At 54.4% G+C, this 14737-nt stretch overlaps 1 protein-coding gene across 2 annotated transcripts; it reads left to right on the top strand.

Moving 5' to 3' along the window:
• The first annotated feature begins 170 nt into the window (after positions 1 to 170).
• Positions 171 to 8753, top strand: DUSP9 (dual specificity phosphatase 9). Of its 2 annotated transcripts, none has more exons than XM_087813491.1 (4): positions 171 to 342; positions 5795 to 6226; positions 7576 to 8025; positions 8338 to 8753. In XM_087813491.1, exons 2-4 carry the CDS (start codon positions 5830 to 5832, stop codon positions 8661 to 8663), a joined length of 1173 nt encoding a protein of 390 aa, XP_087669617.1. In that variant the 5' UTR covers positions 171 to 342; positions 5795 to 5829; the 3' UTR covers positions 8664 to 8753. The 2 variants fall into 2 exon arrangements, with proteins under 2 accessions (XP_087669617.1, XP_087669618.1); XM_087813492.1 differs by having other exon boundaries at positions 171 to 332.
• The last annotated feature ends 5984 nt before the right edge of the window (positions 8754 to 14737 follow it).

Consider the following 14737-nt stretch of genomic DNA (forward strand, 5'->3'; position numbering starts at 1 on the left):
GCGGGAGGGGGTGGGGGAGGTGGAGGGAGACGTTGGGCAGGCCGCGGCCCCTCCCCGCTCCCTCCCTGCGCGCCGCGGGCGACAGTGCCCCTCCTGGGCAGGGGGCGGAGAAGACGGCGACGGGAGGGGAGGAGGCGGCGGCGGAGGCGGGATTTGGAGTTTCCCTCCGCAGCTGCGGCGGCGGCGGCGGCCCCTCGGCTCCAGGCGAGGCCGCCGCCCGAGGCTCCGGTTGCGCTCGGCGGCAGTGGCGGTGGCACTTCCCGCCGCCCGGGCTTCGGAAACTTCCCGGCCGCCACGCGCGGAGCCGGCGCAGGAAGCCGAGTGGAACGGAGGTGAGCAGAGGTGAGCGGAGCACGCGGCGCCAGGGCACCCACCCCACCCCACCCCCACCCGGCCTGGCCGCCCTCCGACGTGAGCTCCTCCACCATGGACCCCCAAAGTCTTGCCAACGCACACCCCATGGGCCGACGCACGCTCCCCTGCGTGGCCCTCTGGGTCCTGCCACCGCACCCCCCACCCGCATCCGGCCCTTGTACCTCCCGTGTCCTCCGCCACGCACACCCCCTGCCACTTACGCGCGCGCACAAACCGTGCACCGCAGACTCAGGTCCCTGCCGTGCAAACAGCAGCAGCCCCTAACCTACCATCCACCACTGTCCCCAACTCACGCCAGCACCCATCCCAGACCCTGCCACGCCTCAATACACACCCAGGCACATACATATTCCCAACACATCCCTGCACTCTGGGCTAACATAGCTCCCCTCACTGTGCCCCCACCATCTCCGACTCCCCATATACTCACTACAGACACCCCACCCACATTCCCAGCCCAGAGACACTGCAGTGTACCCACCCCAAGCAAAGCCCCAGCACTAACCCACACCCCAGTGGCTGACACTCCCCACTTCCCGCAACCAGGCCCACTCCCCAGTACACTCTCTCGGACACCCCAACATGTATGCACACCTGCTGGATTCCCTCTCTCTGGCACCCTGCCCACCCCCATCACAAATAGCCCTCAACAGCCCCCAGCACATCCCTGAGCCCCTCCCACCACCATCCCCAACACCTGGCACGCTGGCTCTAGAGGCTGCAGCATTTGGTGACATCCCTGCCAGGTGCCTCTGACTCGCCTTCAGCAGCGGCTTGCCATCCTGAGGGCCCCCAGGTGCTCCCTAAACAGACTTTGAGTCTCGCCAGCGAATGGTTTGGCCTCTTTCCTAAGAGATAAAGAAGGCACTTGGGGCGCAAGGTACCGTCCTTAGATATCAGGGTGTCGGTGGGGGGGCGGGGAGAAGAAATCCAGGGACAGGCACTGAAATGGAGGCAGCACACATAGTAGGTCGGCTCCACGAGGACAGAAATTCACTCGAGGGGTGTGTGTGCATGTGTTTGGGGGGAGTAATGTGTTTGCACGTGTGTTTGTGTGTGTGTGAGGAGTGGGGGGAGCAGTGTTCAACCCTCTGAGAGAAAAAGCACCCTCCTGGGCTCCCTCATGCAACAATTGGTTTCATTCATTCATGCCTTCGTTGTTAACGAGCATTTCTTCCGTGAGCGTCTGGCTGGTGCCAGGCCCTGCACTGGGGGCTGGGGCCAGCTTGGGGCCTGGCACACCCCGCTCCTTCCTTGGAGGAACTCCCAGTCCCACGAGGGGACCGACCAGGAAAAGCAGAAAGCCATCCCCAGCGGAAAGTGTATTTGGTGGAAAAGACACTGGATTTGGCAGGAACGCTGTCCCTGGGAGTTGTACTCCTGGCCTGCCACTTGGGCCGGCGGGAACCGTGCATTTCGGAGTGGGGGGGATGAAGGGGAAAGCTGGGCACCACTCTCCGGTGGTTCTGAGGACCAGAGGGCACATGTGGCGCGCAAGGGGCCTACTGCCCTCAAAGTCCCCGCAGCCTCCAAGGGGCAGTGACTGGGTCCGCGGAGGCCAGGGGCGCCCAGTGTGGGCTGGGGCCTCAGGCAAAGCACCCACCCTGCGGAGAGTGCCTTGAGGGGGCCTGGAGAGGCCCAGGTACGCTGCCCACCTCCTCCTGACCAGTCCACGGAGAGAGCAGGCGCGGGGCAGAGTGGGAGCCCCAATGGGTGCCCAAGCAGGCGCTGCCAGGGGGCCGAGTCGGGGCTGGCCCGGAGAGGGTCGGGGGAAGGGGGCTTGGCTGTGCTCAGCCCTGCAGTGCGGAGGTGGCAACAGGTTCCAGTTTGTCCTGCTGCTGGCGCAGCGGGCTCTGCTGGCGCCGGGCACAGAGCACTCGCTTTCCCGGTTGGCAGGCTTGCCAGCAGAATTGGGAGCAAGGTGCGGGGAGCCACTCTTCAAGGTTGGAAGACAAAGGCCCCTACACAACCCCACCCTGGGAGTTTCTTGGAGCCTAGCTTCCTCTCCTTTGCCATTGCAGAAGTTGCCTCCCTCCTCATCATCTTCCCAGCCAGGCTCCCATGACCTCCTCCAGGAAGCCCTCTCCAGAAAGCATGCCTGGGCATCTCAGGAGCTCCTACCTCTGTGGGGGTCAGCGACCCTCTCTACAACCACACTGAGCCCACATGACAGCTTAGGTGGGGGCATGTGTCTCTCTTCCTCCCAGTGAGATGGACCTTGCCACCCCCACTGCCTACAACACAGCCAAGCCAGGCACCCCAGTCTGGCACATTGCAGAACACCTTGGTGCCTTCAACCCCTGGTCACACCAGGGTAACACCCACAGGTGCAGCAGGCCTGGAGGGAGCCCCCAGGCTTGAGGCCCCTGGCCAGGTGGCAGCCTACCTCTGCCTCTGGGAGCAAGAATGGAGGGATAGGAGACACTAGGAGAAAGAGTCCCTGCCCAAGAGCACGTGGGACAGGGGAAATGGGCCCTGCTCTGACCCCAACCCCCATCTCCGGCTTCCCAAACTTTGGTTCTGGAGCAATGCAGCCTCAGAGAACTGAGGTCTAGAGCACAGAGGAGGGAGACCACAAGCTGGCCCAGGAGATGGACAAAGGCTGCCTGGAGGAAAACACCTTGGAGGGGGGGGATGCTGAAGAAGGAGCAGAATCCGGATAGCATGCAGAGAGAGGCCTGGGCTGAGGGAAGGGGGACACAACCCTGCTGCCTGAGGCCCCTGTATGCTAGTGGTGGGATTCATCCCAGAGGCCTGGACATGGTGGGCTATGGCCAAAGATTAGACCCAGGCTGGTGACACACTGGGCCAGGGAAGGAGGGAGGGAATGGTGACTGGAGGCCCCTTTGAGGCAGTCTGGCTCTCCTCAGCATTATCTCCTGAGTTTTCTCATCTTACTCTGGTCTGAGAAGTGTTTTCAGTAGCTGCACTAGAATTAACTAGCTTAAACTTTGGCTTTCCAGTGGCTTTGAGCCCCTCCTCCTTAGTTACATGGCTTGTGGTGCCCATCCTATGTGCATAGAGCTCTGCCGCCTTTTACTTGATTCCTTAGGGTAGATTACCAGAAGTGGCCAGAGGGTGTAAATTTCTTCCTAACTCCGGATGCATATTACCAAATTAATTTCCAAAGGGGCCAACAGAGAATCCTCCAGCAACCAACAAAAGAGCAGCAGGACAGTTTCACAGCACCCTTGCTGGCAGTGAGTGTTCTCATTTTGAGAACGTTTTACTAATGTATTAGGTGGGAGTGTTACCTTGTTTTCTGTTGTTACTAACTTGGTTTTTAAATTTGTTTCCATTCCATGCCTGAGGTTGAATCTTCCCCCAAATCTCTTGTACCCAACTGGGTTTCCTCCTCCATGCAGTCTTTTCTGGTTCTTTGCCCATTTATCTATCGGAGTCTTAACCTTTTGATTAATTTGTATGAGCTTTATCTTATCTGCTGTACATTTTCCTTCAACTCTGCTATTTGCTTTAGATGGGTTTTAACCAGAGAAGGGACACAGAACTAGACTTTTCAGAAACCTTCCCCACCTCATTTCATTGTCTCAACATTTATCACACCTGGTATTATCTTGTTTGGTCTCCTGTTAATTACGGACCTGTCCTACTAGCCTGGGAGCTATGTGCAAGCAGAGACCCTGTGTGTCCTGCCTGTTCATCATCCTGTGTCCATGGAAGGTATGGAGGCCTCTGGCCTATGCTGAACAAATGTTCTGGTGCAGGGCAGGGCAGAGGGCAGTTGAGGCAGACAGAACTGGAGACAGGGAGAGAGCTTTGGAAGCTGTGACAGTAACTTGGTCAAGAGTTGGCCAATGCAAACCCTTGGGCAGAGCGAGGCAGAGAGGAGAGTACAAATGTGAGTGGGACTTAAGTAGAAACTACTTGGCTCTTGACTAAGCAGGAGGCAGAGGGAGAAGCTGGATTAGTAACGTGATAAGAGTAGAGTGCCCCAGTTTGGAGTTGGGAGCTCAGAGTTCCTGGGTGCCTTTGGCCAGGCCTGTGCCAGCGAAGACAGTGGGGGTGCCCAGAAGCTGCTCTCTGCCTGCTTAGCCCTCCAGCCAGCCTCGGGCAGAGCTCTGGGCCAGAAAGCAGCAATGGGTTTCTGGTCCTGTTTCCTCCACCCCTCCATGATTTCAGTGGCATCCCACGGTAGCCCTAGGTGGTGGCTATGAAGAGCCCACTATATAGATGGGGCCACTGAAGTCCAGTCAGGAGACATGATGGTCCAGGGTCACCAAGAAAGTTGTTCTGGAGGCAGCCTCTGGGGCAGGGGCACTGGGCTCTTGTCCCCGCCCCTCCCCCTGCCTCCGGGGGCCTAACTGGCGCCGGCCAGGGGAGCTGTGGCTGGTCCCCTGCTGGGCCCCTGACCTGCCCTTGGCCTCTGCCCCGGTCCAGTCCTGCTTCGGTGGAAGTCCCAGCTCAGCGCGCCACTTGCGGGGCGGGGCGGGGCGGGGGAGGGGGGGCGCCACCCGACTGCTTTCGCTGACATCGGTTGGCTCACTGGAACCCTGAGCCCGCCCCCGTTGCCCCGCCCCTCTAAACGGTAACTCGTTGTCCAAAGGCAGCGGCTTCCAAGGTGGAAGCCTGGTCGGTCTGCCAGGAAGCAGCCAGCTCGCGGGCGGCTCAGGACTTTGCTTCCACGTGCGCGCCTGCTCGACCACGCAGCCCTCTTTCCCAGCGGCCGGGCCCCTGGACACCCTGTCCGGGGACCGCGCTCCGCGTCCCGCGGTGGCCGTGGCCGAGACATCGGCGCAAAGCCACCCGCCGCGGGATCACGCCTCAGGTCTCTCTTCTTTTCCGGGGCTTGGGGCATGGGGGTGGGGGGAGGTGGACCAGAGCCCGGTCAGCTCTGGGAGGGCTAGCCAAGGCCCATCACGTCCGCCCCACCTCTATTACCTGGGCCCACCTGGACGTGTGGGAGACCTTGGTCTTGAACCCCTCTCACACGCACACGCCCCCAAAGTCTGAAGCTCGAACTTGGGGAGTGATTTCGGGCACACCGAGCGAGAAACTCAGAAACAAGGTGTGAAGGAAGGCGGCCGGGGCCTTAGGATGCCCCAGACGGGGGCTAGGAAGGAACCCACGGCTCTCAAAGGGGCCGTTGGATGCCCAGCCTTACCTTTCCGGGGGACCTCTCACACGTCCTTTCCCGGGGCGGTGAGCAGCTACCCGGCAACCAGATGGCTACCTCGGGTGTTTTTCGTGGGGCGCACAGAGTGCCTTCTGTGTGTCCTCACTGCGGGAGGGGCGCGAGAAGAGAATCAGGCGGTGGAGAGGTGTCCCTGCGGGTGCCCTGGGGGCCTGCCTTCAGGACAGGGGATTGACTTCTCATCTTGAGCCCTGGGCCTGAGCCCTGTGGTAGCGGGGCGCGGAGGACGCGGACTCACGACGACGCGTGTCTTCCCTCTCTCCGCAGCGTCAGCGGCCGGACGTGCCAGGAGCCGCGAACCCATGGAAGGTCTGGGCCGCTCGTGCCTGTGGCTGCGCAGGGAGCTGTCGCCCCCGCAGCCGCGGCTGCTGCTCCTTGACTGCCGCAGCCGGGAGTTGTACGAGTCGGCGCGCATTGGCGGGGCGCTGAGCGTAGCCCTGCCGGCGCTGCTGCTGCGCCGCCTTCGGCGGGGCAGCCTGTCGGTGCGCGCACTTCTGCCCGGGCCGCCACTACAGCCGCCCCCGCCCGCCCCAGTGCTCCTGTACGATCAGGGCGGGGGCAGACACCGGCGCGGGGAGTCCCAGGCCGAGCTTGAGGCCGAGGCCGAGGCCGAGGCCGAGGAGTGGGAACCCGAGTCTGTGCTGGGTACCCTGCTCCAGAAGCTGCGGGAGGAAGGCTACCTGGCCTATTACCTACAAGGTAGGTGTTAGCAATGGCCGGGTGGGCACCAGCCTGGGGAGAATCCCAGCCCGGTAGGCAGGACCCCCATCTTCAGAGGGAATTCACAATTCACTTGATCTTGAGCAAGCCCCGTTTTTTGGTCTAAAGTGGAGGTGAGATTCCCTCCCCTGAGCATGACCTTGGGCAAGTCCTTCACCCTTGGGAGCCTCATTTCTGAGTCTGGAAAATGGGGAGAATCTGGCTGACCTGATCTGCTCACAGTATGCTCAAGAATGGAGTACCACATGCGGGTTCCCAGCCTTCCTGAGATAGTAATAACACCTCCTCCAGCTGCTCAGCCATGGGCAAAGGAGGCAGGGGACACAAGAGGACAAATCCTGCTCTGCAAAGGCTCTAGAAGGGGAAGAGGGAGAGAGAGAAGCAATGAAAGCAGAAGGAGGCCTGAGAAAGCAGAGACCTGTCTCGCCCCTACAGCTATGGCAGGGCTGAGGGATGGAAGGGAAACAGGCTGATACAGGCCTGTTAGCTCCTTGCCAACACACACACACACACACACACACACACACACACACACACACACACACACACACACACACCTTCCAGAGGTCCAGGGTAAGAACAGGGTTCCCATGAACCTACGGAACCAGTTGTCCCCACCTCCCCACTGAAGAGGGTCATTGGCCTGTGTTCCCTTGCTCCATTCTGAATGCACAGGGATATAGAAATACAGTGTTGGATTTCCAGGCCTCCACCCCAGCCCAGGGAAATAGAAGTAATCTGTAGACCAAGGAATTGCTCACTTCTTGGGACTTTGGAACCACCCAGGAAGAATGTCGCACTCTCCCAGCCTCTCCTCCTCTCAGGGTCCCATTTTATCCATGAAGAGAGCACAGCGATGGTTGTCACCTGGCCCCTGCCATCAGGGTGCTCCTGGTTGAGCTGGCTAGGGAGACACCCAGGCAGAGCACTCACATCTGAACCTTCTCTCTTCTTTAACTGATGGCCGCCGTCCTCCCCAAGATTAGCAGCACATCTAGACTCTATTGAGCCCTTGTGCCTGCCTCGGCTTGGTCCTGGGGGTGTAAGATCCTTTTTGGGTGGCTCTGCCTGGGCCCAGCAGCCACAGTGGGCACTTGCTGTCCCAAAGAGTATCCTACAGTACTAACTGAGGTTGGCTGAGCAGCCCATGGTGCACCACACCGTGACACCAATATAGAACAGGCTGCTGGCTTTTGAGTTCCCTTTAGGAACATCTGCAAGCCCCCTCAGGTGTCGGGGCTATCTAGGGTCAGTTCCCTATCACCAGCCGGGGGCACTTGGCTACCCAGGGGGCCAGATCAGCAGAACCCTCCCTCTCTCCCTCCCAGGTGGCTTCAGCAGATTCCAGGCTGAGTGCCCTCACCTGTGTGAGACCAGCCTCAACAGCCGTGGTGGATCAAGTTTGGCCATGGTGCCCAGCCCAGTAGTGGGTCTGGGTGGCCTGTGCCTGGGCTCTGACTGCTCGGATGCAGAATCAGAACCTGACCGAGACTCCATGAGCTGTGGCCTGGATTCGGAGGGTGCCACACCACCCCCAGCGGGGCTGCTGCCATCCTTCCCTGTCCAGATCCTGCCCAACCTCTACCTGGGCAGTGCCCGAGATTCAGCCAATGTGGAGAGCTTGGCCAAGCTAGGCATCCGCTACATCCTCAATGTCACCCCCAACCTCCCTAACCTCTTTGAGAAGAACGGTGACTTTCATTACAAGCAGATTCCCATCTCGGACCACTGGAGCCAGAACTTGTCCCAGTTCTTTCCTGAGGCCATTGCATTCATTGGTGAGTCCACCCTGCCCTCCCATTCTCCCTCCTCCCCCCAGTCCTGGCTCCTGGCCTCTTCCATTTCTTCCCCCTCACCCTCATGAGGGCTCCTCCCAGGCTTAGCTGCCACATCCAGAGCCCAAAGCCAGGATGGCACTTATGGGGTCAGGCAGTGCTGGGGCCAAGAGTCCTCAGGCCAGGCAGGGCTCCCAAGCAAATCTGGCCAGGGCCAGCTAGCTTAGAGGGCAGGATGGGGTGGGGGCTGTGAGGGCCCCTCCAGAAGGCCACTGGCCTGCACCTCACACTGGCCCCCACTCTGCCCCTGCTTAGATGAGGCCTTGGCCCAGAACTGCGGGGTGCTTGTCCACTGCCTGGCGGGTGTCAGCCGCTCTGTCACTGTCACCGTGGCCTACCTCATGCAGAAGCTCCACCTGTCGCTCAATGATGCCTATGACCTGGTCAAGCGGAAGAAGTCTAACATCTCGCCCAACTTCAACTTCATGGGGCAGTTGCTGGACTTCGAGCGTAGCCTGCGGCTGGAGGAGAGGCGTGCCCGGGAGCGGGGCAGCGGGGGGCAGGAGTCTGCCACCTCTGACCTGCCCTCCTTCTTCACCACCCCCACCAGCGATGGTGTCTTCGAGCTGGACCCCACATAGGGGCCCTGCCCCGCCCCCAATGGGTGCTCCTGACCACCCATATGCTGGGGGAAGAGGGAGGGAGGGAGGGGGCTTAGCTGTAAGCGGGGGTGGGGGGGTGGGGGGGGGAAGCACAATACCTCATGCGGGGGCTGTGGGAGGAGGCAGGAGCTGGGAGCCCCTCCAGGGTGGCCACCAGGAGAGACCTGCCCTGCCCACTTGAAACATCCTCGGGAATCCTATTAAATGTGCCTATGGGCTGGCTGGGACCACCAGCCTGACCCTCGCCGCTTTGGGGCGGAACCATGCTCCAGAAACTGCCTCTTCTGCGACTGTTACTTTTTTCTTTGGGGGTGGGTTCCCATTCTGAGGGACCATTCCAGGTGGTTGTCTGTTCCCAGGCCCAGGCCCTGTGCGCCCTGCAAGCTCTGCTGGGCCCTGAGCCTCCCTGTGGTTTCCCCCTCCAGGAAGGGTGTGTGCCTGCTTAGCCACCTCATTTGCCACAGGGACCTGCTCCCAGCCCCATCCCTGTCCCCAAATGGCTGCTTATGGGGAAGGGTTCACCACTACCACCAGTGCATTCACCTCCCTGCTTCTCTGCCAAGGGCTTCCCAGGGGATGTAGACTCAGAGGTGCAGTGGCCACCCAGCGTCCATGGTGACAGCCCATCTCTGGGTGGCTTCTTGCTGGGCAGCACCACTGGGAAGATTGCTGGCCTGAGAGCCATTGGGAGGGTTCCCAGCCGCACATCTGGCGCCCTGACTGTTTATCCACTTGACATTTGAAAAGATGCTTTTTTTCCTCTTTCCCAGATGTCTTGACGGGATCACTGGGGCTCTTTGTGACTGAGGTGGTCAAACTGCCACCGGAGAAGATGGGGTCTCAGAGCAAGAGCTGGAGGTGGGGGAGGGGAAGAAGAAGGCCTGAATTTTGATGCTGCGGGCCCACACAGCCACACACACATGCACACACACAGCCATGCATTGCAGTACACACCCCTCTCGGGCAGTGGGCGGTGGCACTTACACACGCACCCTAGCCCAGTGACCATCTTACTCTTGGGAACCCACCCCACAGTTGCTTTCTTGAATTGTTACTGAATAAACAATTTATGTAAGATATTGAACTGAGAGAAGCTGTTTGCTGAGCACCTTGGAGGGTTTGGGGGAAGGGAGGAGGGAGGCCTAGAAAGAGGGGAACATGCTGGGCTGGTCAGGGACTCAAGTACCACCCCACCCCCATGTCATCATTTCCCATCTGGTGCCTGCACTGCCTGTTGGCCCAACCTCTGGCCAAGGCCCCCATTTACTCACGACCCATTGAACCCCTATCTGCCACACATGGCTAATGACTAAGACGAAGCAGTGAACCAAAGAGGCCTGCCACTTGGATCCAAGTTCCCAGAGGGGGAGGGAAGACACTAAACAAAAGACTCCATAAAGCAGTAAATGACACTAGGTTCCAGAGTGGCAGAGAGATCAGGGGAGCAGGGACCCAGAAGTGACCATGGAGTTTGGCAGCTATATCCCAAGACTTGGTGCATAGTCACACCCAAGCTTCAGTATGAGGTGATAGGAGCCACAAAAGGATCTGAGCTGGGGAAGGACAAGAGCAGACTTGCATGTCCCAGCACCTGTCCCTCTGGCTGACAAAGTGTGGAATGTGGACCAAAAAGGCCCAGGCTGGAGGCAAAGAGAGCCTGCGGAGACCACTGAGCCACCCAAAGTGACAGATGAGGCTTGCTCCTCCCCCATCTCCTAGCCTCAGCTCTAAACACCTCCAGTGCTTTCTGCACACCATAGCTGGAGTAGTCTTTCTAAAGTCAGAATTCCCAACCACAGAGATATGGCAGGAAGTAGAAGGGAAGCTGGAGGGTGGGTGGGGACAAGTGTAGCATAAGAACACAGTGGTGACTTTGTGAGCAATGTGGGCAGCATGTCTAGGGCAATCTTCTTGGCCCAGAGCCCTAAAACATAGGATGCAATCTAAAAACATGTTGGAATGAATGGCTGAGCTGGTAGGAAAATAAGAGAAAGCCTCTAAGGTCAGAAACTCTGAGGATACTTGTGTCAAGAAGAGGGAACCAGTTCTGGGGCTAGCACCTGTCTGCAGGGACTCTACACCCAGGAGCCCAGGGCCACCCCCTCCTCCTTGGACACCTTCCCATGACTTTCCAGACACCACCCATGGGAACCAAGAGACAACACCTGGGCCCCCACCTAAAGCCTGTACTCTTAAAGGGCAATGCTCTCAATGGGTGTGGCTGGCAGAATAGTGGCCCCCTATAGAAAGCCACATCCTAATTCCGGGACCCTGTGACTATGGTGCTTTACATGGCAAAAGGGATTCTGCAGATGCAATTAAGTCAAGGTTCTTGAAATGGGGAGACTCCTATACTATCTGAGTGGGCCTGAAATGCCATCACATGCATCTTTATAAAGGACAGAGAGAGGCAGGAGAGTGAAAGGAGTTGTGATGATGAAAACACTGGTCAGAGCCAAACAGAGATTAGAAGATGCTACACTGCTGGCTTTAAAGATGGATGAAGGTGCCACAAGCCAAGGAATGTGAGCAGCCTGAATCTAGAAGATGGATAAGGCAAAAAAAAAGGTTTCTTCCCCTGAGCCTCCTCAGAAAATGCATCCCTGCCCTGGCTAAGTGGCGCAGTTGGTTGGAGCGTCATCGGGTACACCAAGAGTTTTGAGGCTTGGTTCCTGGTCAGGGCATATACCTAGGTTGTGGGTCTGATCTCTGGTCAGGGCACGTACGGGAGGCATCAAATCGATGTTTCTCTCTCACTCCCCCCCTTCCTCCCTCTCTAAAAAAATCAATAAAAACAATATCCTCAGATGAGGATTTTTTTTTAAATGCAGCCCAACCGGCATGGCTCAGTGATTAAGCATCGACCAAGGATCCAGGAGATCGTGGTTCAATTCCCGGTCAAACCCGGCTCGATCCCCAGTTGGGGGTTGCAGGAGGCAGCCTATCAATGACTCCCTCATCGTTGATGTTTCTCTCTCTCTCTCTCCCTCTCCCTTCCTCTCTCTGAAGTCAATAAAGATATATATTTTTTTAAATGCAGCCCTGTGGATGCCTTGATTTTAACTCAGTGAAATCCATTTTGTATTTCCATAATGGTACGATAATAAATTTGTGCTGTCTTAAGCCACTAAGTTTGCAATAATTTGATACAGCAGCAACAGAAAACTAATACAATTGGTGACCTAGAAAAAAATACCCCACCAAAAGAGGCGAGGATGTTTGCATATCTTGACCTTGGATCTGGGTGGAAGTGGGCAAAAAAGGAAAATGTTGACCCTGAGAATTTATAATTAAAATTACAAGCTGTAATTTTAGTTTAGCGTGGTCTAAGCATAGAGTAGTGGATGCGCCAGAATTTCTCTCTTGTAGGGACTTAGGGAGAGCAATCTGGTTGGGGGACAGCTCCTAGATTTGTCTTGAAGCTGAATCTGATTAGCTTGCACACAGATTTTAGTTAGACTGTGACAGTACAATAAAAATAGAAAAGTTTAAAAAAACATTTTTTAAAAGTTTTAAATAAAGTGGTCCAGAGGGAGTATTGCCCAAGAGCACCTGGCACAAGCAAGCACAAATCCTCAGCACATGGATGTCCTTTAAATACAGGCCTCAAAGAATTCCTATAGGAAATTCTGAAATATACAATGAAAAAAAAAATCACAAAATGTACAAGGAAACAAGCCACCATTCATGAGAGAAACATATAAATTTAAGTAGCAATCCTGCAAAAATAGCAGATTTTGATATTATATGACACAAATATAAAAATAATTACAATCAGCCCTCCTGGGCATGGCTCAGTGGTTGAGCATCGACCTAGGATCCAAGAGACTGTGGTTCAATTCCTGATCAGGGCACATCCCCAGCAGGGGGCGTGCAGGAGGCAGCCAATCAATGACTCTCATCATTGTTGTTTCTCTCTCCGAAATTAATAAAAACATATTTTAAAAAAATAAGTATGATCAATATATTTGAAGAAAAAAGTGAAATATAAAAGTATAACAAAAAGAACAAGAGACTATAAAATGACTAGGTATTCTTGAAAGATGACCAAATAAAACTTCTAGAAATTAAAAATATAATAATTAAAATTAGAAATTCCAGATATGGGTTAAATGGCATGTGAAACATAGCTGAACAGAGAAATTAATGCACTGGAAGACGGATTTAAAGAAATTATCCAGAATGCAGAACAGAGTGACAGACTGAAGTCACACAAATATTTAGCTGAATTTCTAGAAGAAAAAAGTTAAAGAGAATAGGGGCTATGCAATAGTGAAAAAGACAGTGTCTGAGAATTTTCAGAAATTGATGAAAGACACTGTGGAAGAGAATGCTAAGTATCCTCCAGCATCCATTCCCTGCTTCCTCCTTTTAGAAATAAAATCCCCAAAGATTTATGGCGCATCTGGCTTCCTAACTAGAAACCTTATTTTGCATCCTCCCTGGTGGCTAACTGTGGCCATGTTCTTACATTTTGTCTACTTTTTCAATTAGAGCCCTTAGCATATTAATCATAGTATTTAAATTGCTGATCTGATCATTTCAGTAACCTTGCCATATCTGATTCTGATTCTGATGCTTGCTCTGTCTCTTCAAACTGTTTTTTTTTGGAGGGGAGGGGTGTTTTGTTTTGTTTTGTTGAGGTTTTTTGCCTTTAGCTTGCCTTGTACTTTTTTGTTGAAATCCAGACATGATGAACTGGGTAAAAGGACCTGTGGTAAATAGGCCTTTAGTAATGTGGTGGCGAGGTGTGAGGGGCGAGGGAGCATTCCATAGACCTATGATTAGGTCTCAGTCTTTTAGCAAGCCTGTACCTCCGCACTGTGAACTTCACAGTGCTTCTCAGTTTCCCCCTCCTAAGGTGGAACAGGACGGCTAGAGGGGGCTGGACTAGGGAATTTCCCTTCTCTCAGGTCTGTCAGGCTCTGATAAAACCTCAATAGGTCAGGCTCTCATATAACAGTTTGTCTTGAGGGTGGGCCTTGTTAAGAAGAACAGAGTGCTCTGGTGTGTTTCAAAATATCTATACCCCACTCCCCACCCCCCTGCCATAACCATGAGGAGATTTTTCTCCGATCTTCACTGTGAGAACCTGGTAGGGCTCCTGGAGGTAAAACTCACAAAAGTGCAAAAGCGTCCCTAAGACTGCCCCATCCCCCTGGAGTTTTTAACTGTGACTTGTCCACAATCAGCTTCCAGCAGTTCATCAATTACAATTCAGGCGTTCCTGCCACAGCGCTGTTCCCAGCTGTGGGGTTTGCTCTGGTAAATTGTGATTCTCTGTATTCACCTGTCTCTCTAGTTTTGGGAGCACCAGTTTGTCCTATGACCTCAGTTCTCCAATGGATCTAAGGAGAGCTGTTGATTTTTCGGCTTGTTCAGCTTTTTACTTGTTAGCATGGTGTCATGACTGCCAAGCTCCTTACATGCCAGATCAGAAACAGGAACTCCCCTGGGTTTGTTTTGATTGTCTGATTTTTATCATTATGGGTTACATTTTTATGCTTCTTCTACCTCAGTCAGAAAGTCTGGGTGGTGGAGTTCACCTATTTGTTTCCCTTCTTTCAGGCACCACAGGGTCTTCACTGACTGTTGTCCACCATCTAAAAACAGTTGAATCATATATTTATTCAAGTTTTCCAGTTGTGTATGATGGGAAGATAATTCTGGACCCTGTTATTTCCTCATGTCCGTATCAGTATTGAATAACTTTAAACTTTGTTAAGATAAATATGTATGCTAAACTTTCTAAAGTAACTCCTAAAAGAATATAGAGTATTACTTCCAAACCAGTAGAAAAAAAGTATCAAATAATGAGAAAAAAATATTGATCCAAAAGAAGTTAAAAGAGGACAATGAAGAAGCGGAAACACTAGAATAAGTAGAGACAGTATAAAATAATATTTTAGAAATTAATCCAAATATCAGTAAGCAAAATAAATAGACTAAATTCTTCAGTTAAAAACAGGATTTTAAAAAATCCAGCTAAAATCTGTTTATAAGAGATACATCTAAATGATAGGACCAAAAAAAACAGATTGAAAGGGCAGGTT

This window comes from Miniopterus natalensis, chromosome X, assembly GCF_054644295.1.
Source record: "Miniopterus natalensis isolate mMinNat1 chromosome X, mMinNat1.hap1, whole genome shotgun sequence".
Classification (NCBI taxonomy): domain Eukaryota; kingdom Metazoa; phylum Chordata; class Mammalia; order Chiroptera; family Miniopteridae; genus Miniopterus; species Miniopterus natalensis.